Source organism: Catharus ustulatus, chromosome 4 (genome assembly GCF_009819885.2).
Source record: "Catharus ustulatus isolate bCatUst1 chromosome 4, bCatUst1.pri.v2, whole genome shotgun sequence".
Lineage (NCBI taxonomy): Eukaryota > Metazoa > Chordata > Aves > Passeriformes > Turdidae > Catharus > Catharus ustulatus.
The window spans coordinates 9,390,384-9,414,264 of record NC_046224.1 but is presented as its reverse complement, the minus strand read 5'-3'; the positions used below and the strand labels follow the sequence as shown (position 1 = coordinate 9,414,264).

Here is a 23,881-nt window from a genome sequence, read left to right as displayed (position 1 = left end):
TATGTCTCTGCTGACTGCCAAGTTACTGTCTCTAGAAGACAGAGACTAATAAATATTTGAAAGTGATTTAACATTTGTGCACATAGTACCTGCTTTGTGGAAATCTTCATTGCTGAAATAACAGTGGGTTCCTAGGGGAAAACAGAGTTAAAATATAAAATGAGTTATAAACATAAAAATTCTGTTCACACCAGGTAGCAAACCCTGAAATTAAACTAGACAGTCTCTAGTAATAGTCCTTCTTGTTGTCTTTTGTTTGTCTAATTTCTAGCTGTAAATTAATGAGAATGCATGTACATCTCTGCATCTTTGATGGCTATGTTGATTGTAGATATTTTATTTTCCATTATAAGTACAGTATAATTGTGATCACTTTGTCACTTGTTGCATATCTTGTAATTGTTATCTACACTTAATACTAAAATTGCGTTTCAAGAACTTCCCAGATAATATGAAAATAAAAATGGCTATATGAAAATTCACAAATACTATCTATTAAAGGTAATAATACTGAAATAAGCAACTAATTTTAAGTATATCAAGGTGAAAAAACCATTCCTGTGAAATTTTATCCATAAGAACAAGTTTTATTCCCAAGTATAATCTCGTAAATTGCTCCACAATGTTCACTTACAAAGAAGTTACATGCATTTTCACAACATGCAACCAAAATGAGCAATAGGTTCTTTGCACTCTGGAATATTCATTATTTAATCAACTGTTGCAAATTTTGGGTCCAAGTTCTTAGATGGATTTTAATTTTAAAAGTGGCATAATAGACAGTGTGCAACTCAATTCTGTATGAACTTTATTCCAGCTAGAAATCTGCTATTGATCCTACACATCATACTTTCGGTTGTGTGCATTAATAAAATCCTTATTAAACTTTTACACTTGTATGGTTTTCAACTTGCTTATCCTGAGAGAATTTGATATGGGTCAGTGGATGGTAAGCATGGACTTGCCTTTGCAGAGAGGTTAATAGACCTTATATTAGAAAGCATCAATTAAATGTAACATTTGAATGAAAATTGAACTCATTAGTTTGTTTGCTCAGCTGTTCAGAGAAATATTGCACAAATGGGGTTTAAAGAGGCATTTGTTATCAATGTAACAGATATGAAAGACTTTCAGCTTTGTGGAATTTTAAATGAAAAGCAAAATACTCAGCACATTGCAGTTTAACATCAAAATGTATTGTTCATGATGCATGTATACTCTTTGCAACTAAAGAAAACTTACATTTGGATGAGGTACATGTAAAATCTGTTGGAAATTCCCTATTGAAAGATTCATATCTTATGCACACAAATTCTGCTTATTCCACTGAAGTACATTACTGCCCTCTTTAAGGCTTAAATACATGCCTAAAGAGATAATTGAGCTTTCAAGTAAATTAGAACAACAAAATACTTTCATGCAATGAAAAAATACACATGTAAAGTAAAATTCCAAATTTGAATTTGCCATTAACTATTTTACTTTTGTAAAACCTTTCTGAAGTAAAATTAATTCCTTTTTTTTTCCCTTCTTTCATATTTTTCTGATCTCCTTTAGCTTGGCACTTCTAGTTTCAGGGAAGACACTCATACATTATCAATAATTTCCAAATGACCCTGTTTTCATGTAATGACTTCTGCATGTATAAAAAAGAAAAAAACAAAGTCGTCTCATTTTCTTCTTATAGTTTCTACTTTATTTTAATGTTGAAAAGGAAAAAAATATCCTAGATTTCTGTCCCCAAAAAGCCATGTGGATTGCAAGAACAGGGACACACATTTTTCAGAGGTACCTTGCACTCAAAACAAAGGTTTCTGAGCAAGACTGGTATCAGTAATGGTAGGAATGCCCATAAGAAGCTCTGTTTAGCTGTCTTGTCTCTGCTCAGAAAAACAAGGTGAAGGGATGGCAATGGAGTTTGATGAGGACATGGTGGCTGTGCCCCCCTGGCAGGTCCAGGGCACGGTCCCTGTCAGCACAGCTGGAGTGAGATGCACAAAAAGAGGCTCCAGGAGGGTGCCAGCAGCATCTTCACACTGTCACACCAACCTCGTGTGCCCAGCCAGGGATCAACTCCTGGAGACGGGAAACGGTGCCATAAAAATGCACTGAGAGCAAGAATAACGTGGGGAATGTAAATGATTCGTTGTTGTGTACAAAACACAAGACATCCCTGGGTTCTGTCTGGGAAGTGTTTGAAAGGTTTACTCAGCCTTGCCTTGCAGGGCTGCCTATGGGATGCCGTATTTTTTCGGTGGCTCAAACAGGAAAAATGGAAAAGATTGATTTCACCAAAAAGTACTAGAGTTAGGGGGTGTTTATGGTGCCTTGTGTCAAACCATGAAAATGAGACCCCAACGTGACCTTTGAAAATATAAACACTTTGTTCCTTGGATTATAAAGCACAAGAAATCTGGGCAGATCACTGGTTTACCTAAAGCATCATCCTAGTTACAATGTGCTGATAGTCTGAATGAATTTTGAGAGCTGATGCAATTATAAATCTGTATATTGCATATCTCTGTGGGAGACAACAGACAGGCATTGTTCCCAGACCTGCACAGGTAGATATTTAACTCCAGCATGCAACAGCTCTAAGATTCAGAAATACTAATTTACTTTTTAAACCACCAAACAAGAGCTCAGAATGCCATTTCTTTTATCATTAACCTCCAGCTAGCACTGAAAGTTTCAAGGTTTATTTTGACTAGTGTCTGGGTCTCTAAATGACAAGCTAATTAGAGGGGTATGCCAGGCTATTCCTTGGCTAGACTGCAAGAAGTTGAGTTTGCAGCTGTCCACTGAGAAATCTACAACCTGACACTTGAAATTTAGCCGCACTTACCCGAAAGACTGTCATTTCTTCCAGCAAGACTTCCTCTAATTCGTGCCAAGTCTCCTTAGGAATTGAAACCACTTTAAGAACTGTTCCAATATCTTGAAAAGGAAAAAAAAAAAAAGGTGCTTAAGATGAATACTTCTACTTTGTAGCAGCCAGAATTTCTTGTAGTATATAATTATATCACATATAAAGACTATGAAGCTACATATCTCTCAGCACTCATTCAAAAGAACTGCTATTTAAAATAACCTCAGAAAACAATGAATTTCAGAAGGATATTTAATTATTTCAATCATCAAAATGCAACAAAGAAAATACATATTATTATAGTTATTAAGGAATAGACAGGACTGAAAAACAATTTAAGTGACAGTATAAAATTACAGATTCGTGACTGGGGAAGGAAATGCTCTAAATTTACGCAGGTGTGTTTTATTGTCCATTTTGAGTATGATGCTTGTCTTTCTTAAAATGCATGTGAAGCTACTGCAGTATGGCTATAAAACCATCTGGACAAACGTTCTTAGACAGATGAAGCTGTTAGGTCTCTTAAGTACATGTGATCTTCCCTATGTCAAACAAAGTACCTAAGATGTATAAGCCCCTTAAGGCATCTGTATTTTGCTGTGTGTACGATGCCAATTCTTCACTGAGGGGTGAAAAGCACACAATTTGTGCCTTTGGTTTAGAAATAGGTGTGCACCAGCATTTTAATCAAATTATATCAAATTACATTTTTGGAGTTTTACAACTATTAAAATGAGCAAGGTCAGCGCTTCAAATTCCAGAGCCACAGCTTTGGTTCTGTGAACAGCCTTTGGTTCTGTGAACATGGTTGAAACTCTGTTATTCAGCTTCTGCATCTGTGATTTATTTCTTTGTTTTTATGAACACAATTTCCAGGAAACAACAAAAACACAACCATTTCTAGGTTGGCACACATCACTGCAGACTCTCTGAAATGGAAACAATCTGTATGCAACTTTTCTTTTTAACCAGCCAAGTGTAGTGCCATGAAAATGTATCACAGGTAACTATGATAACTATGTCCCTAAGGACTCTTCATGTGCACATCTTACAGCTTTAATGGTTTAGGAGAACACAAGGCATTTTAAGGGGATAAAATTCTCAAATAACTATAAGGGTTGACATTCTTAAAACAAGAATTTAACCATCAATTACACAAAATCATATATATAATATATATATATTTTATAAGCATGTATAATTAGTAGATGTTAGCTGAAATTTCTGAATAAAAAGATGACAGCTCTCTACTTCTATATCTAAAATGCTCATAAAATTGAGACAAAGATATCACATGCATTAGAAATGTTTTTATAGAGCAATTGACTTAAAAGATATTGGTTCAATAAGAAAATTCTGGTACTTAATTTCTTTATATGAATTTGTATTTAAATATTCTAGAAAACCTAGAATATCCTGTAGAATTCAGATTTTTCATTTTTTCCATCTGCTTCCTTTTAAACAGATGTTGGTTTCTAGATATGTATTTTTAGAATTTTAGAAGGAAGCAATTTCTTTCCCCCCAGAACATCTCTGTTTTCTTTCACTAGCCACAAATTCATATTTCTTATTAAAAAACACAAACTAACTATTATTTTTTTTAAGCAACAACAAAGAAAAGAGCAACTTTCTTTTTATTTAGGCATCTACATATACAAATTAAGTTAGAAAAATATACTAGATAAGTGGTTTTGGAGTGGTTTTCATTATGGTCACTGCTACTAATTGACTATACTTAAAACAAGAAATATTAAGAACGATACAGAACAAATGCAATATAAACTTTAAAATGGTAAGAAAAAATTCCACATTTCTACAACAGAGTAATTCAGAATAAGAGTTAATCTAACATTAGTTATATTTGTAATTTAATTGATGAGGTAATTTCCTTAATTGTCCTGATAATATGTGGTTTTGAGGAAAACACATTTTATGGGTAAAAAACAGGGAACTCTGACCTAATAAATATAACCAAGTGTCACAACTCTATTCTGTGTTGGACTAGGACTGTCCTCAGTCACAATCCATTAAATGTCATATCCTAGAAATAAAGGGAGATTTTTCATAGAGCAGACTAAGTGGGCGCTGAGCAGACACAAGTTTCCCATAATGTTGTTTCAACAAAAGGTCAGACTTTTAAGTGGCTCCTGCAACAATTACAGTTGCCTGATCTCAAGAAAGCCTCTGAGGTCAAAGGTACACTGAGTTAATCACTCTGGTCAGGCCACAGGTACCAAAGTGGGGCTTTATCTGAGCTCTACATCGAGTTTTACAGGGTAGTATTTCGAGCAATTTCACACAAACGGAATCAGGCGTCTCCTTTAGGATCAATAGGCTCTGCTCTGTAAGATAAGATTACTGTTATTAATTTGCTTTACTGACAGAGGTACTTTAACTGTGCCAAAGGATGCCAAACATTAGACAATCAGGAGATGCATGAAATCCTGTTTTTTCTGATTACTTTCAAGCATGCCGATAGGATTTTATTTTCATTGTGAAACACACTGGTACAATCACAGTGGGAAAGAAACTGCTCAGCTCAAGATTTCCCCCACAGGAAAGGAAAATGTGACCACACTGGATGGCTATTAATTATGTTGTGTTCAATTATCATCAGTTATTCAATGAAAAGGAAAAAAAAAGTATTTCTTCAACATACTGCAGTTCAGCAGCACATGGGAATAATGTAGATTGCTCAAACAGCAATGGGAAAATACAGAGAAATATTATCTAATCTGATGGGACAGACCTGCACAGAAAAACCCAGTCACACCCCAGGGAGCATAATTCTGGCTTTGTCATAGGTTCAGATCACCAAGTGGGAAAATGGACTGTGACTAGAGACCCTAATCTGCTTCCCAGTAAGTTCTTTGCTTGGGAAGAAGTAATACAAGCTGATTGTGTATCTGTTTCTGATTCCTCTGACTCTGAGCAGCTGGCTCAGTGCAGCTCTCTGGCAGAAGGCAGGCAGCGCCTCGGTACTGCCTCTTTACCTTTCCCCCCCATGTGGAAGACACCTTTTCCTGATTCTGAAAACCACAATAAGGCCAGTGGGCTCAGAAGAGCAAGAAGCATCTTTTGTGCTCCAACTCCAGGCTTGGGTGTTGTAATGCCTGTTCTTGTCCCATGAGGGTATGGAAAAACAACGATTGCTATGGACAGAAGTAGTATTAAAAAAAAAAAAAAAAAAAAAAAAAAAAAAAAAAACAAAATAACTCTGCACTTAGAAAGATGGGATTTTGGTGCTGAAATATCTTTTGGCAGTGGTAAGTAATATTATTTCAACACTTTTCTTATAGTTTGTGGGCAGGGCTATCACCAGCATTGGATCGAATCCTGAGCATTTACCATACACTTACATATTAGTGGTTTAGGAAAATCCTAAACTCCCAACTCAGAGGTAAAAATTATCATTTAGGTTCTTTTACAGGGACGTCTTGCCTGACTGATTTATATAACAACTGCTACACATAATAATAACAACCAAATAATAGTATATGCAATGGTAACCATCTAGAAGCTGTAGCTCAGTTTTAAGCAAATCTTCCTGCATTGTTTGAAAAAGATGAGAATTTCTGTCTTCTCATCTTACTCTAACAGAAGTCTTGAAGAAAGTACAGTAAGTCTCTGGAAGAACTTTTTGTTTTCCTTTGCAGAAACCAATATATATTTCTTAGCCCAAAGGCCAAGCATTGGAGAGTTAAATGCCACCTCTTTTGCTCAAGAAATACACTTAAATAAGTTCCTTATGTTTGTTCAGCATCATACCGTGTATGCCACTAATTTGTTTTTTGTAGGCCAAATCAGGTCATAGAGGACTTGTTGAAAGGCACCAAACACTGTGAATTGTGGATGACATTGATGCCTCTAATGTGTGATGGAAAATATATATGTTGTGTAAAATCACATGAAAATACTTTTCAATGTTTTATTCAAGAACATACTGTAGCACTGGTATCTAATAACTCAGTTTACAGCTTTGAAGTGCTTTAACCCTTCCTGCAGAGTTGTGTTTTCTGCAGTAAATGTTCTGAATTGTTATGCTTGCACTGTGTTTGGTACACAAAGCTTCACCAGCTCTCAGTTTACTCATAATACATTTCAGGCATGAACATGAAAGAATTCTTACATTTATTGCTTTGGAAATCTGACCCCAGCTCTAGAGTACCAGAACTGTATTTAAAGCATGTAAGAAGTTGGACTGTTTTAAGACAGAGGTATTTTTTTGGTCCAACACTGAAAAGAAGCAGTAGTGTTTTGGTTTGATTTGGTTTGGCTTCAGATGCCAATATCTAATTACTAGTAATTATGTTCAGTAGAAGTTTAAAATACATTTATTCAACATAAGTGAAACATCAGCCAACTAAGGTAAGACTTCCAGAGATGAAGAAACAGATCCACCAATTGTTACTCAGCACAGTTTTGAAACCACTGACTTTAGGAAAATGCATATCAGCTAATTTTTGGACACTCTTTCTCATTATTACCTTTCTGGGAAAAAAGTCTTTTCTGAGTGCATATTTGCTCCTCCCTAAGATGCCCAAGCTGTAAGACTCAGCAAATGCTTTGGAAAGGATATCATCTTTCTATCTGAATACCAGCTCTTCTGAAAACACTCCATTTGTGCCAGATATCTTCATCTTAAGTAAAATGATGCACCCTCTTGGCTGGAGAGCTGAGCATCTTAAGGCAATACTTGAAATACTAGAAAGGCACAAAAGACTTTTACCATACCTGGATATTTGCCTCATTCACATTAATACTTTTTATGCTGCACTTCAAAATGAGTACCTCAAACCCCTCATTTTAATACTAAATTATAATTAATAAAGCAAGACATTTCTAATAAAAAATCCCTAATAGCAGTAGTTGGAAAGAGAGTGGTTTGATCTTAATCCAGTTGGCAAAACTCCTAAAGAATTAAGTGGTGCAGGCTATAGCCTGAACCTGTAACAGTGAATGTTTGTAACAAAGACCTCCCCACATGCACAATTTTGGGTCTTGCCCCAGATTTTCACAGGTTTGCACTGTTCTTCAGTCAACATTCTCTCTTTCAGAGTATAAATTTTAATCTGCTCTAGGTTTCCATCAATCCTGGAGGAGCATGCAGTGTAGATTCTGACCTGTGCCAATGAACATCACATCATATTGGCCATCTTCTGCATCCACTCGATCCACCACGATCTGTGTGAACTGGTAATCCACGTCTGTTTTAATCATGATGGGACGGTTGTTGATGGGGAATACTGGGTTGTACATGGCAGGATGACTTCTGGCAAATGTGATTACTTCATCAGGAAGGTCCTTGGTGGAATCAAAACCTCCAAAGGTTTTGCTGGGACACTAGAAACAAAGAAAGGAAGTGTTTTGCATTTTATTATTTATCATCCCATCTATGGAAGTCTATAATTAAATAAGTGTTTTGTGACAGACAGCAAAAGTTAATTCTGTCACTCATAGTCTCTATTTAAAAATTTATTTTGGATTTAAACCAATTTGGTTAACAGAATGCAAATGACCCTCATACATCACTTTTCTCATTTCTTTTCAGTGCAAAAGGCTTTTAAGTCCAGTTGTGATTAGTATTACTCTTTAATTGTCAGAAGGAAGAAATCCTGAAATATCTAAATCATTCAACACAAGGCAAGCAATTCAGGGTTTGGTTATGTATACAACACAAAATTACTGAATTATGCCATCATCTTTGTTTCAAAGTATTGTCTTCTGAAGTTGACTGGAAGTCCAAATTGCTATGTGAGGAACCAAATCCTTAAATCCTGGGACAATGCCCTGTTCTACCGACTTTTCAAAACCCTGCTTGTCTCAACAACTCCGTGTCCTCCACGTAGTCCTGATAATGTGGATCCTGTTACACTAACACAAATCTAGTGAGTCATGTCTTAAATGTATCTTTCTTTTCTCCCCTCAGTTTGTAAAGAAAGCCTTCTGTGACTGTAACTCACATCCAGGTGAGATGAGTCACGTTAAGGTTCTGCAGAACCCCTCACCGTCCTGCACAGTGACAGAACAGCTGGTGTCCCATTGGGATGAATCTGGTCCATGACATAAGACAGAAAAGTCACTTTTCCCCTGTATATACCCAGGGGTGGGCAGAACAGTTTTGCCCCTCATCTCTGAGAACCATAGGGTTCTACTTTTCACATTTAGTTTATGTTCTCCCACTGCAAGCAGAAATCAGAGGCTGGAAAGGAAAGGAGAAGTAAGACCATGGTGTTGGTAGCCACAGAAGTATTTGTCCACTTTCAACCATTACATATTCCCATCAGGAGACTCAAGAACTGTGGTTGATCACCCCCATTTGCCTTCATCTCTTCTGCAGAATTAGTAAGTATTTTAAGTACTGTTGAATGGGTGAAGAAAACAAGCCACAATGACACCAGGCCAAAGATACTTGTCAAAGATCTTGGTGACTCCAACTGCTGCTCTGTTCAGATAACTCTTGAAGATATATAAAACACTGAATCCCAGCTGAAAATAATTATTTTGAAGTATAAACAACTGGTGTTAAAATGCCCGAGATAATTTGACCTTTATATCCAAGTATAAAATACCTTCCAATTAAATTAAAAACCTAGCGGACAAGATCTTATTAAGCAAGAATCCAGACCTGGCAGGATGCTCAACAGAAGAAATCAATTGTCTTTGCTATCACCTTGATCCAAATTATTAATAATTCAACAGAAATGAAATTTAAAAATCAATGTTGTCAAAAAGAGTAGTTGTTACACTCAGCAAAGGGACGCTTCCAGCATGGACATATAAAGTGTAAATTGTCCCTTGCTGGCATATTTATTAGTAAGCAAATTCCTGCATTCTGTTTGTATGGAAGGGAAGAATGGATGGAAGAATATTTATTAAGGCATGTGGAGGAGACAAAGCATAAAGTAAATTAGCTATCTATTTTATTTTTCAAGATTTTTTAACTGTTTTCTTCTTATTATATGTTCTTGGTTTTTTGTACAAAAATATTTCAAAGAGAAAATCAGATGGACTTTTCATAATTATTTGCCAAACCATTGTCTGTCTCAAAGATAGTGTTTCAAATGCTACACTTAAATTTTAAGTTTGCTTAATTAATTAAGCAATTAATATTTCAACTACAGTTCAATGCTGATTACTTGGACTAATTAGATAACAATTAATTAGATAATAGCTGTAAAGTACTCTATGTATAAAAATCATTACACAAGAACTAAGTATTGTTAATTGCAGCTGGGCAAACACTAAAAAAATTACTAAATGAATGTTCATTTCACTTTTAGGCAAATGAATTTCAGCTGTGTTTCCACTGCTTGCATATTTACTTTCTGGCTCATTTTCTAACAAAGAATTTTACTTGCAGCAATATGAAACAAGCTCCCAAGGGAAGGGTCACAGCACCAAGAGTGCCAGAGCTCAGGAAGCATTTGGACAATGCTCTCAGGCACATGATGCAATTCTTGGGCTGCTCTGTTCAGAGCCAGGAGCTGGACTCGGTGACCCTTGTGGTTCCCTTCCAACTCAGGATATTCTATCATTCAAGGGACCAAGATATACTTTGCACAGAAAATTAATAAAACTAGAATTAGAGTCATAATTCTGTGTGTTTGAATAAGACTCCCAATTCTGAGACCCCTATTACTCCTTGGATCCCCTGCTTTTCTGAGAATAAAATAAATTGCTGTAACCCTGTCTTTTCATGTGAAGTTTTAAGTGCATTACCTGGACTAGGCCCAGTATGGCATCCAACAGAACAAATCAATATCTACATTTTGGTAGGAAGAAAAAGCTCTTTGGTAATAAGTCTTGGTGCCATGAAGCAGATAAAATCTGAGCTCTTTTTCTGAATTCACAGAAAGTCAGATAGCAATTCAGGATGAGGTACCTGAGTTAAGATGAGGTATACAGAAAAGTCCTTCCCTCTCTCCCAGATACTTAAAAAAAGTTTGAGAGAGAGGAAGGAAGGAAGGAAGGAAGGAAGGAAGGAAGGAAGGAAGGAAGGAAGGAAGGAAGGAAGGAAGGAAGGAAGACAAAGAAAGAAAGAAAGAAAGAAAGAAAGAAAGAAAGAAAGAAAGAAAAAGAAAGAAAGAAAGAGAAAGAAAGAAAAAGAAAAGAAAGAAAGACAAAAAAGTCCTGCAAGATCTTACAGGAAAAATTCTGGCAACTTCTTTGTTACATGTGAAACTGATGTAGAGTTGTTTACAAAGCTTTCTGATTTTTCAAAAAACATTTACTTTTCTTTTACTCATACTGGGCAAATCACCAGATGCTCAAGAAGTTTACTGGCACCTCACCTATTAAATTCCTGAGATAATTCAGCACTGTTTAACTGCAGTGCAATCTGGAAATGAATCACTCTAAGAAAATCAGGTTTTTTTCTCCTATCTTTGTGCATTTCTTGGAAAAGGAGTCCAAAGGTCTGACATCTAAAGAACTTCAAAAATATTTTCCTTCTTTATTCTCAACAGATCTTCAAATCATTGAAAACACACACAACTTTAGTACTTTATAAATAAAAAGCTTCTTTCCAGACAGAAATGCACCTCATTTTAAAATTCAGTTTTATCCTATTAATACAACAGAATGATTTTAGCAACTGTGAGGGTACTCCTCTTTTTTCAGAGTGGCAGAACCCAGGATTAGAGTCACTGATATTGGGCTAGGACAAACTGCTGGCCTCAGCCACTCCAACAACACTTAGACTGGCATGGCCACCTGCATTGCATCCATAAGCAGACCTGCAAAATTTGGGATCACTTTTGCCTTTAGGCAAGAAAACAGCTAACAGTGCAATCTGAACATCTTTGAACTTTGTGAATCTTCATAAAAACATTTTATAATTAAATTGTACCAGTAAACTCCATTTTGAAGGGGTAGCCAGAAACAAAAGCATTTGTAACCTAACTGCATTTCCTTACTTTGTCAAAGGCTCTGGTGTCTTAGTTCATTTTGCCACTTAAGGGCTGGGGTCTGGTCCTTGTTTTTCTGTTTATTCTGGGGAAGTTGATCAAGTTATTCTTTTGTCATATGCAACTCAGATCAAGACCCTCAGAGAAGTCTTGGAGTGACTCCCAGGCAGAACTGAGGCCAGAACTGTGTCACAGGACACAGAACTGCCACTCTCAAGAGCAAATATTTGAGTTGTGCATTTAGAATCTCAACAGAGCTGCATTTGATCTCTGCAGAGGAATGAATACAGCAGAGTCTGTGTGCAGTAGTCAGTTCTTTCTATCAGTCTATTTCTGTAATAGAAACGTGCGACATTCTTCTTTGTCCATAGTTCTACATAACATTTGGTGTCTGGTATTGTTCAGAAAGGTTAATTGATACTGGAATCAAAGAGGGATATAAAGAAACTGAATAATGAACACTAAGTCTGTTAAACTGAAAAAGTAAGAATAGCTGTGCAAGAAATACCAAAAATATCTACTCATTCTCATTTTCTACAGAGTTGTAAAACAATAGAATAAAAAAAAAAACAAAACAACTCCCTGACATAACAGAATTAATTGTCATAATTGAAAATAAAAAGGTTCACCATCAGATGAGAAATGAAACCTCTTTTATGCTGCAGAGCTTTTAACTCCGGAAAAAATTAGAAATTCCTTAAGTTGCAGTGAAGCAGTGAGGAGTGCTGAGGAATCCGCCTGTCAGGGAGCCACTGTTTTCTTTTACTTAGGAAGTAATTTTCATTAGCTGAGCACATATATCAGTTGAAAGATGAGATTTGAAAGGACAATTTCAAATGTACCAGAGAAAAGTAGAAAATATGATGAATTAAAGAAGTAAAGCTATTCCTGCTTTCTTTTGTGCCTTATATTTAAGAAGACTTTTAAAAGAATGTTGTAGACATATATATTATTTACACATATACATTTATATGTATATATGTATAAATATATTTAATCTTCTACAGTGACAGTTCTCAACATAAATGAGCCAAGCTGACTTAGACAAACTAAGGAGAGACCCCAATGTATACAATTAATGGTTTTTTCATAAATGTCCCATCTTCTTAGACTATGGGAAATTTGAGAGGCAGTTAAATATTTCTAGAATGTGATGATAGCAGCTGAAATATGGGTGTCTTATATATATTGATATTTTAGTCATTTATAAACTAGAATCAGAGAATCAGGTAAAGCAGATGTTTTAAAAAATTCCCAATGGAAGTTAGAAACCATTGTAGTCATTCTATCCTTTATTGCAGAAATAACTGTTTTGCTGTTCTATATTTAATGTTGACTGAAAGTTCCTAACAGTCAGGCAAATCCCCTGTTTTCCATTCACTCTCACTAAGAATGGCTCAGTAAATATTTGGAAAAAGAACAAATTCCAAGGAAAGGATAATGCAATATAATTTATGAAACACTTCACTTTCAGTAAAATTCTCCAGCCATTACCAAAAGTTCTTTTGAAGTTGTTAATATGAATGCCAAAATTAAAATCCAAGTGAAGTTGTTACTGCAGTTTCATATGTTACAAGAAAATCAGTACATTCTGGACCTGGAGGAACTGTTAGTTTTGCCTTCTGCCACTCCATCCATTTCGTTATCTGTGTCACTTTCTTTCCTGGATCTCAGCTCAAGGACCACGTAATGTGTGAAAATATTTTCCACAGTTTTCCCAGCTCAGATTTCTTAGGGTACTCACAGTTCCTGGCCGTGGATATGGCACCCGCCCTTGGTAGGGAACCCACTGGTAGTTGGGGCCATCTCGGTGGGCGTAGGGACCCAGAAACACCCTCCTCACATCGGTCATGCTGTACATACACACCGCTGATCCCTTGAAGATATTACTGAAATTGAGGGGAGAGGAAATCAAATCAGCTCCTTTAAATTATCAGTCGATTTAATCGAGTGCCAGAGGTATGGGAATAGCAGCTTGATGCTTTCTAATTTATTGCATGTGCTGATTATCAAACCTGTGACAGGTCTCAGAGCAATCCTCTCTCACCTCCTGTGAAAGTTCAGCAAAACTGATACGATCTCACAGACATTTTCCTAAGCAGATGGCTGCTATTTCACTATTTAAAACATCTTGTCCCCAGAAGGCCAAAGCCCAAATCTGAGTAAATTTCAGTAAGGCTTTCCCTAGAGAACTATTCAGTTCTTTCCTACACTTCATATCTTTCTATTTTTATTTAGCAGTCTCTTCCATCACTTGGACAGCACAAGTCAAACTTCAGTGTTGTTTCTTACCTTGACATTTTTTACAGAAGACAGTAAGGACGCGTAAATCTCCCTCCTCTATGCCTGGTATCACAAGAAACATTCCTTCTGTTTGGAAACTTAAACTTGTTTCCTTCACTGATAAATGTGGCAATACAACCAGTACTGCAAACCTTCCTCAAGCCAAAGTACAAGTATATTTTGTTCTTCGTGAAAGCACAATGTAACAAAAACATTCAAGTCTCAGTTACATGTGATTCAATAACAGAACTTTGGAAAGATCATTAGACTGTCCAGATTTTAGCAATATTTTTTACTAATATCTCCTTGACTAGCCAATTTCTCAGTCCACAGATTTCCTATTTTTCACTGCCCCCAAACAATTTTATTTATGCTTGTGTTCTTTTACTAAATCTGTGTGGAAGGGGCTACAAATGCTGATCCCTGCATGTACAGCCTGAAAAACTGATGGTCTTTGTGTCTGCTAGCTTCAGAGTGATGATGTACATTGCTTATAAGAAAGAAACCTAATTCATGACTTACTGCCATTGACTTCTCAATTCAAAGGTTAAGAAAATTTTGTGTTTTTAAAAAACATTTTTAACAAAGAGACCTCTTTAAAACTAGCAGCCACCCAAGTTTCCATGCAAGTAAAATGATACACTCTGTACCTGGAAGTTGTAAACACTCCATAGACTATTGGATTTTTAGGGTCTTTTGAGTTCATTAGGAACACATCCTCTGCAATGATAACAAGAAAAGACAATTAGGTTGAATTCATACAGATAATACCTGAAGACATTTCTATATTCCAGGCATTTCTGCCACTTACGTAGTTCATCAAAGTGGGTGTCAATGCCATTGGGTCCTGGTACAGAACAAATCAGACGTGCTTTGAGGAAAGTTGTCCATTTATTAACAAGGCTCCTGTGTCCACCAAAGTCGTTCTAGTAACAAAAGTATTTTGTATTAATATTTAGGAACAGTCTTTGTTTGAATACCATCAGAGTACAGAGAAAATACAGCAATTAAGGCAACATTTAGAGAAAACAAGAGAAAATTCACCTTCTATGTACAAAAGCAATATTATGTTGCAAAGACACAAAATCTGATTTTTTTTTTTTTTATTTTGCATTGTATTGTGTCATTTCATAGTAGTCCATAATTTAAAAACGAAGCCCCTCAAATTTCTTTATATACCTTTGTACATATATAACACTGGAAAAAAAGAAATGGGTAGACTATCTTGCTCCAAAGCTCCCAGTCTGCCATGTCCTGGAAAAGTTGAGGGTGTTTATTATGACTAACTGGGTAGCAACAAAGTAGAAATGAAACTTGCAATGGAACAAAGTAGACAAAAATGCCAGAACAGTGGGATCAGTTCTACAGCCGCAAAATGTAGCAACAAAGGGCCCCGAGGACTTCATACTTGTGGGGTAATTGGTTTTAAAGTAGGAATCTCTGAATTCAAGGAGGTAAATTGAAGTTGTGCTTATAGATTAACAGAAAATTTTACTGTAAACAACACAGCTGCCAAAGCTACAACATTTTAAAATATAATTTCATTAGCAGAAATGTTTTTGAAAATCTTTCAGAAAACCATCTGGACATTTATCAGTGGACAAATGATTCATCTTGTAGTCACTATGGGTCTTTGGAATGGTTGCCCATTTCTACAGCTAACCTTAAACAATTATTTTGCTGCATTTTCCTTTGCCTCTCTTTTAAAGCTTTTCACTAATGTGGGAATGGAAAGGTATTAACATTTAAAAAGCAAATTCCTCAAATGTTTTTGGTCTACCTGGAAGTATCGCATTTCCTGTAAAGGAATTTCATTTGCAGACACTTTCTAAGCTTCAGAAGATACCTATGGCTTTTTAAACCAAACATCATAGTTTGTGAAGTTCCCCCCAGAAAAAGAATTGAACAGGATTAATTTCTGTATGTTATCCTCACACTGTTTGTCTCTTGGGATGACTCCTGCTTTAGTACAATGCCAATACTAGCACTAGTGAATTCTCAGGTGAGAAAACACAGTTTCTAATACTGCTGTGCAAGTGCATTCAGTATCACAAGAAGTCATCATTTTACCTTGCAGATCTGCCCTATTCTGGCATGAGTGGCTTTTCCAGTGTGCTCTCCATCAATTGCATTTTCACGGAAGAAGAAATAGATTTTGTCATCCTCTGGATTGTCGCTCTCTGGTATCAGGTGAGCACTGACAAATCTGGGATCTGAGAAAACAATGCCATTGTGCCCGTTACTACTCCAAGAACTGGATCATTTCTCTTCCTTACAGAAATGAACTATCATTTTTTCTTCCCAAGACACAATCATTTCATCCCATGGCAAATATTTCTATATTAGGTACATCATCACCTGTTATTATGTGACAGGCATTTATGTTCCTTTTTAATACAGAGAGGTGTTTGCTACAGGCATTTAATGAACAAATCTTAAATTTATTATTGGAGCAATTAAATGTTTATGAAATCTCTTTACAAGTGTTTGTTTAACATTACAGCATGGTTTCACAATTCCATGTATTTATTACTGACATTTTTCTTGTTCTTTGGATGTCTGGACTTCAGTTATCATTCTGTATAATTCACAATTAAAATGACAGAATTATGGAGAAAAATGTAAAGTTCTCATTTTAGCTATTAAAAAAATACATTTAGAAAATTGTTAGTGCATTAATGCTAAAAATAGTTAAGTTGAAAAAAATATTTTGATTGATAATACTTTCACATGATACCCCAAATTTCCAAATTTTTGTCTTCTTTTCAGAAGAGAAATATATTTTAGAATTTCTACTCAAGTTGTTGAAATAGTTTGTCTTGACATTTTTGTAAAGATTTATTTTTATATACATAAACTTTATTTCTTAGCAATTAGATTGACAACTTTATTTGGTGATAAAAAGGATACATCAACAAATGAAAATACATATAATGTTGACATACTGATGGGTTACATAAAGATACTGTAAAGAAGTTTAGGGAGAGAGAATTTTATAGAATTCACATCAATAAATTCATAAATTCAGTGGTGCATCTGGCTCATCACTGTACTTTGCAGAGATACTTCAGCTGGTATCTTTCACTATATTTGGAAAAAGAAGGCATATCCAACAGATTTACCAATCTATTTTATAACCATTCTACATCCTGCTGGGATAATTAACTATGAACTATATTTAACTACTCAGAGTCCTGTCCCTGTGTGAAATTGTTAGCTATTTTAGTGTTTGTATTGACATCTTTTCAGTGTATGTTTATTGCTATACAGTCATGGAAATAATGAACTTTGCAATGTTTTGCCAGTTTGCTCTAGCTGGCCTGTGCAACCCATTGCCTTATTAAGGATGGCAGTGTTTTTAAGCAACATACTTTGATAGGATATGAACACAGAAGTTTAGATGTTTCTATTATATTAGTATATACAGCATTATTTTGTGTGTAATATCATGTGTATATACATGTACATATTCTCATGCACTTGTGTGTGTAGCTGCATACATATGTGGGTGTATGTGTAAATAAATAAATATATATATATATATATGTGTATGTATATAAGTACAGAATGAGGACCCTGCTAGCTTAGACCAAAGTTTACCTAGATCAATACACAGCCTCCAAGATTGTCCAGAAGTAATTACTCGAGACAAGAAAGACTATGGTGATTACAATACTCTCCAAGAATGAAGTCCCTTATTCAATTGTTTTCAGTGTAGCTGATTCCCTGAACTTTGTTGGTTTCTGTGTCCTTAGTTAACTCTCAATAGACTTCTCATCCAGCTATCTATCTAGTTTGTTCTTGAACCCATGCAAACTTCCAGAAGTCAGTACATCCTTTTGGAATTTGTTCCTCACCTACACAAAGAAAGGAACTAAAATTTACTTCAGATTTTGTGTTTTGAATATTGATATTAATAACTTCAATTGGTTCCTCTCAATTCCTGTATTGGAAAACTGCCTAGTGATCAAGATGTGGATGAACTCTGCTCTTTAACAAGGTCTGGAGCAATTTTCTCTCTTGTTTTGTTGGAGTTTTTCTTTGTTTGTTTGTTTTTCCTATTAATTCCTACCAGTTAATATGGATTTGACAGCTCCTAAACAGTAACCTGCCATGGAATTTACATGTCATAACCCCAGAAACTCACTCTTCATTGATGGTGCTCTGTCCATAACCCATTCTTTTATATGAGAAGATATGCATGTTTTCCTCATGGTTTTCCCCTGGTTTATCACTACATCATTCATCAAGAACAATTTAATTTGTAATTTGGTTGCTTAGCTGCCCAGTTGCATAAGATCCTTTTGTGATCCTTCACAGTCTTTCTTTGTCTCACTATGCTGAATAACTTAGGTTTGTGTGAAAAAAACCCAACCTCTCATCCAACCTCTTTTTCAGGTTATTTATGAACGTGTTGAACAACACAGGCTACACAACAGATCTCTGTGAAACTGTGTCTGCCACCTATTGTCTCTTTAAATAAACATTTTCAGACATCTGAGAACATGAAAAATCTGAGATCTTAAGCTCTCCACCCCAAACCCAGTAACGTAAACTATTTAATGTCCTTCCTTTCTTTCTAGTGCACATTTAATAGCCTTCAAGTTGCACTGACATGAGACACAAGATAAATAATATCTCAACTATTTTTTTATGATATACTAGGGTTCGCATGCAGCTTGAATCTCAAGAAACAAGGGCTACAGCTTGAAACTTCCTGCACTGAGTCTGGGGAAGTATCCATCTGAGAAAGAGGATACCCATTGGAAGACACCGTTCTTGGCTACTGAATCTAGAGATCCTCTTTTCTGTTTTTATATCCTTAAGGTCTTAATGAAAAGGGGCATAAAATAATATTTCACCAAAACCTAAACACATTCCCAAATGGTTGAATGATTTGTTTCTAGCACAATGGGTTTTGTAAATCACAAGATATCAAGTTCTAAAATAAATCACTATATTATCAGGCATCAAAAATGTAACTTTACATTGGCCTATGAAGATACTGTGGGGAGTCCCATTTGAGTCAAAAATATTGCTGATATAGCACTGGTTATATAAACTTGCCCTCGGTTAGCATATTGTTATTGTTATGCTTTTCTTTCCTTCTCATAATTTTGCAAGTGAACCAGAAATAGTAACACAGTTTAGTATTAAAGCAGGTCTGACACAAAAATGATAGAAAAATAGTTGAATAAATTGAAAATATGTACTTCAAATGATTCTGTCAGAGTGATAGCAGAGAAGAGGGTTGTGAGGCAGGCAGATAAAATTAATGCCACAGCCAGAGCATGTGTGAGCATGCTTTGCATACACTTCTTATCAGTGCTCATCTGAGATGGATTCAGATTTTCAATGAGTGATTAATAATCCCATTTACATCCCTGCAAAAGAAGTAGTCCCACAACCTCATATTAGAAACACTTCCATTGTACATTCATGGAACAGCTTTTCTTGGACAGCACTGATGTTTCCTACTGAGCACACCTCAAATTGTTTTGCCATCTAGTTAAATCAATATGCTTCAGTCAATAGAAGAGTGATTCTTCAGGGCCCTTGCTCTTGTTACCTGGTGGTGCTTGGGTTTTCCCCTCTTCCATCTAACAGATCTATGTCTATGCAGTGAACCAAATAAATGAAGAGCAGGTTACATGTGTCTGCTGCATATAGAAATAGATTAATTTCTGTTCAGAATGAATGCAACAGTTACAGAAACAACATCATGCTACCATGTGTGGGGAGAGGGAGAGAAAAGTGGTTATTATTTCATGGGTTATAAAGCTAAGAACCAGTGATCTGTAGAATGTTCTTTATTGTTTCTCTAGCACTGGGGCTGTTTGACTTGCCTGAGGCTTGATGCACACTTGCATTCAAGCCCAGGGCTTCAGAGCATGCTCACTCCTGGCTGGTGAGGGTCCTGATGAATCAATCAGCCAGATGGCCAGCAGTCACGCAACACAGCCCTCTCCATGGACTGCACAGCACTTTTTTATTGCTCTTCTTTGAGGATTAGAAGGGAGATATCCACAGATGAGGGAATTAGGGACTTCTCCTTGACTCTCCTAATTGCTCACCCATGCAGCAGAAGAAAGAATGTCATCCATGAATGTGTATGTTCAAGTATCGAGACTGCCCTGCCTTACCCTGCAAAATTAAACAGGTTTGGTATCAAGGGGTCCTCATGGGAAGTTTAAAATAATTCAGTCAGGGTTGACCTATTTCATACAGTCAACACAACACAGCCACATAAGAAATGCTGGAAGGAACTTCCAGCAAGTTTTACTGAATGGGAAGTAGGACTTTGATCCAAACCCACCAGTAACAATTATAAAAGTCAGTGCACTGCAGCTATTGGGGGTAGATGGAATGACTTCAGACTTCTGAGCATGAATTATGGAGTATTCTGCAACCCTAAAACTGCCTCCAATCCACGTAGCCCTCAGAAATGCTGTTACAACAGTTCAACACTTTCTTGTCTGAAAGCAGTATACCATTGGCTAAAAGTCCAGAAAGCTTGTTTTGGGAAAATGGATTTAAGAAATAATTTGACACCAAATATTTTGCAATGATTCATTGCTTTTAAAAAGCACAGGTAGACAATGTGGAAGACTGCTTTAAAAACCAGCATACATCAAACAAACATTTCTGAAACGTGTTTAAGCATGATCAAAGGAGAAACAAAGCCTCAGCATAAACACAATCAAAATAAAATTACAGCTAAAAACACTTCTCTGATCTTGCAGCCAAAGCGAACAAGCTAAAAATAAAAACTTGGATTTTTATTTAAAACAATCAGCCTTTAAGAAGCAAATTATTAAAGCCCACACCTTTTTCAGGCTTCTTTCTCCAGTTGTCTGGCTGTGGTGTTGCTTCTCAGATCCCACACGACACCTTTGTACACCACTTTGTGTGCCCTCCTGCAATTACCAGCTCTTCAGATATTTCACTGGCAGCAGCCCATTAAACTGTCCTTCCTGAGAAATCTGGCTCTTTATGAAAAAGACACCTTGGTCCAGCAGCCTCTATGATTTATTTGCCATTGTTTGCTTATTTAAGTAATGGAAACATGTTTTGCCTGTCTCAGCATTTCGGGTTGAGAAAAAGTGAAGGTAAATCGATCTGCACTGGTTCTTTAACAAATGTTACTCTTTAGCAACAACAACTGCACAAATACACTCACACCCCCAAGAGCAAGAAACAATAAAAGTCAGAAATTGGCTTTCTAAGTGAATTGTATTAGCATTTTAATGAAGATCTATAAACTTGAAGGCACAGAAATTACCTTTAGCTGTCAAGATTGAGTAAGCTGAAGGAACAGAAGCTGGGGTCATCTCTTCATCACTTGACAGGAGCCAAAGGGCAGCTCTCTTAGGAAATGTTTTGTAAAAAGTTTGAACTGGATGCCCCTATTATTGTATATTTATGGTCAAAATGACCAATTTATCAGTTCACAGCAAGAAATTTCTAAGAAACTAGGGAAACTTTACGCTCAGTAAAACTGCAATTGCTGTAATTTAATGAAAAGTACTGGAGGGTGACTGGGACCCTGAGGAGAGGAAGACTAGAGAAGATGAAATTAAAAATTTAACAACAGAAATAGACAGCTACTCAAGACTTCATAAGCACATGCAGCATCCATCCGCTGAGACTGAGCACAGAGAGCCAAACACTGTCCTCACAAAATCTGGACCTGCTCTCACAATGAGCCCTACACCCACAGAGGAGACTTGCAGCTCCAGTACAAATGTGCAGAGCAGAGCTTCTGCCTCAGCAAGGTCACCAGAGGACAAAGCTGTTAATATGTGGTGATGAGAGAGCTAAGATGGTGTGTGGTTTTACACACTTAAATGTAGTTTACAAAACACCAAAGCTTTTATTGGTGTTCTTTCAAAGTCCCTTCATTTAAATTCCTCAACTTTCACATTCCTCTTGCTGCTGTTGACTTGGGCAAATGCAGCAGAGCTCTCATGGATTCAGACTTGTAGTGAAGCTCCTCAAACACATGGATGGCATCAGACCACATCCTCAAAGCGGGAACTGTTTGCACAAGGGATAACTTGTGGCTATTATGGAGCTAATATGAGGGTTTTGTGGTAACTCATTGTCAGATGCTAACATGCAAAGGACAGACCACAGAGCAGAGATGTCATTTAAAGATGCTGTTTACAAAGTCAGGAGGATGTATGGCATGCAGGCCATGCTTGATCAAGCTGTCAGCAGCTATTATAAGGTAAGAAGCCCTATGGCCCCTCACTGACTTTGCTATGGAAATTCCCATCAGAAAGAGTTTAAAGGACTGATGATATTCATCAAGCATTTTATCTTTGAGTCAAGATGATCTTAGTGTATTAGTTACATTAGCTGGTTTCTCCTTCTTAGAAGTGATATCCTGTTTTTCATCAATTTTTCAAAGACTAGTAAAGGCAATTTTTGTGAGACAGATTATATAACATGCTAATAAGTGTAAGGTTAACTAAGGCTTCTTTTAATTTCAATAGTTTGCTTTAAAAAATAATTTATTTTATTCAAAACTCTTAATTAAAAAAAAAACCAAAACAACAACCTCAGGCCAACAAACCCTTCCTCTGCAGAATCCAACTGCTATGCTTCAGTGGTGACTTGTGTGACACAAAGAGATTACAGACTTTCAAGGATGAAAGTCATTAAAAGCAGCAACAGCATATCACTCCTCTGTCATTTCAATACATGGGTGCAGCAGCAATGTAACACACAGAGATGTGCATTAAAAAAGTCACACCATATTTTTACACATGTAAATTCTTTTACATCTCAGTGGTACACTTACACAGCAACAGGAGTCTAGCCCTTGTGGCTTTTACAGTGGCTTGACCAGAAGTGTTATCCATGCATGATTCTCATTGTGAGAAACAATAAAACTGAATTTAAATGATGGGCTTTTTAAGGAATTACTGATCTCTATTTGAGGCAAAAGCAAAAAAGGGCAAGTGTGTTGTAACATCCTAAAGCATCCAGGCTCCATGCAGGGCAGAAGTGGAGAAGTGAAAACTTGGCAAGGCCAGGCTGGGGACTGAGCCAGGGGTGCCCTCCCAGGAGCTGGCAGGGATGCAGGGCCAAAGGACAGAAAGAGGAGCACAGCCTCAGTTTGGGTGCTCAGCACCTCTGGAGTGGTGTAAACGAGTCCCTCAGTACCTGCCAAGATAATTCCACCACCCCAAGATCCCTCATCTCTGCCTCAGAGGCATAATTCAGCATGACCATATTTTGGGAATAACATTTTAGCTCCCACAGGAAAGAGAAGGGAGAAAATGTTGATCTCTGATGCAATTATCAGTTTCTGAAGTTTTTGTTCTAAAGAGACAACAATAGTTTTGATTCCTTGTTAAAGGCTAATTATATGGTGAAGAAAAGTGAATACAGAAGTTCAGCAAAATTATAGCTTAATGCTCAACATAAATTAGATTTCTCAAAAAACAATGCTTATGATCTATCAACCCTATCTAATTTAAAAGAGGTGATTATTATCTCCTTACACAACTACAAGCAAAATTAACACCTCTTTTCTAACACTGACTGTGTTTTAAGGTTGTTGTATATCTATCAACACAATTAATTTTAAACTTACTTACTTGTCCCTCAGAGAGAGTAATTGGGCAACTGAGAAAACCAGTGTCCATCACAGAACAGAAAGTGAGGCTTGCAGCACATTGTCTCCATTTAGGAATACTTTAATCTCAGTTTTCTGTATTTCTTAAAGGTAATGAGAGTTTCAGCTAAGAGCCTGTTTCTTTCTCTCTCTGTCATTTATCTGAAGTATTTGACATTGATGTTTGGAAATAAA

The 23,881-nt window shown here is 36.4% G+C and overlaps 1 protein-coding gene across 2 annotated transcripts in view; it reads right to left on the bottom strand.

Annotated features, from left to right (window-relative positions):
- The window catches only part of SEMA3A (semaphorin 3A), a 243,371-nt gene that overhangs the window by 22,876 nt on the left and 196,614 nt on the right, over nt 1–23,881 (bottom strand). For both annotated transcript variants that reach the window (XM_033058546.2, XM_033058547.2), the window contains 7 exons: nt 16,132–16,274; nt 14,873–14,987; nt 14,712–14,781; nt 13,523–13,667; nt 7,993–8,212; nt 2,846–2,937; nt 90–131 (listed from right to left, as the gene is read on the bottom strand). In XM_033058546.2, the coding sequence (XP_032914437.1) occupies nt 90–131; nt 2,846–2,937; nt 7,993–8,212; nt 13,523–13,667; nt 14,712–14,781; nt 14,873–14,987; nt 16,132–16,274 (827 nt within the window). The remainder of the gene's footprint in view (nt 1–89; nt 132–2,845; nt 2,938–7,992; nt 8,213–13,522; nt 13,668–14,711; nt 14,782–14,872; nt 14,988–16,131; nt 16,275–23,881) is intronic.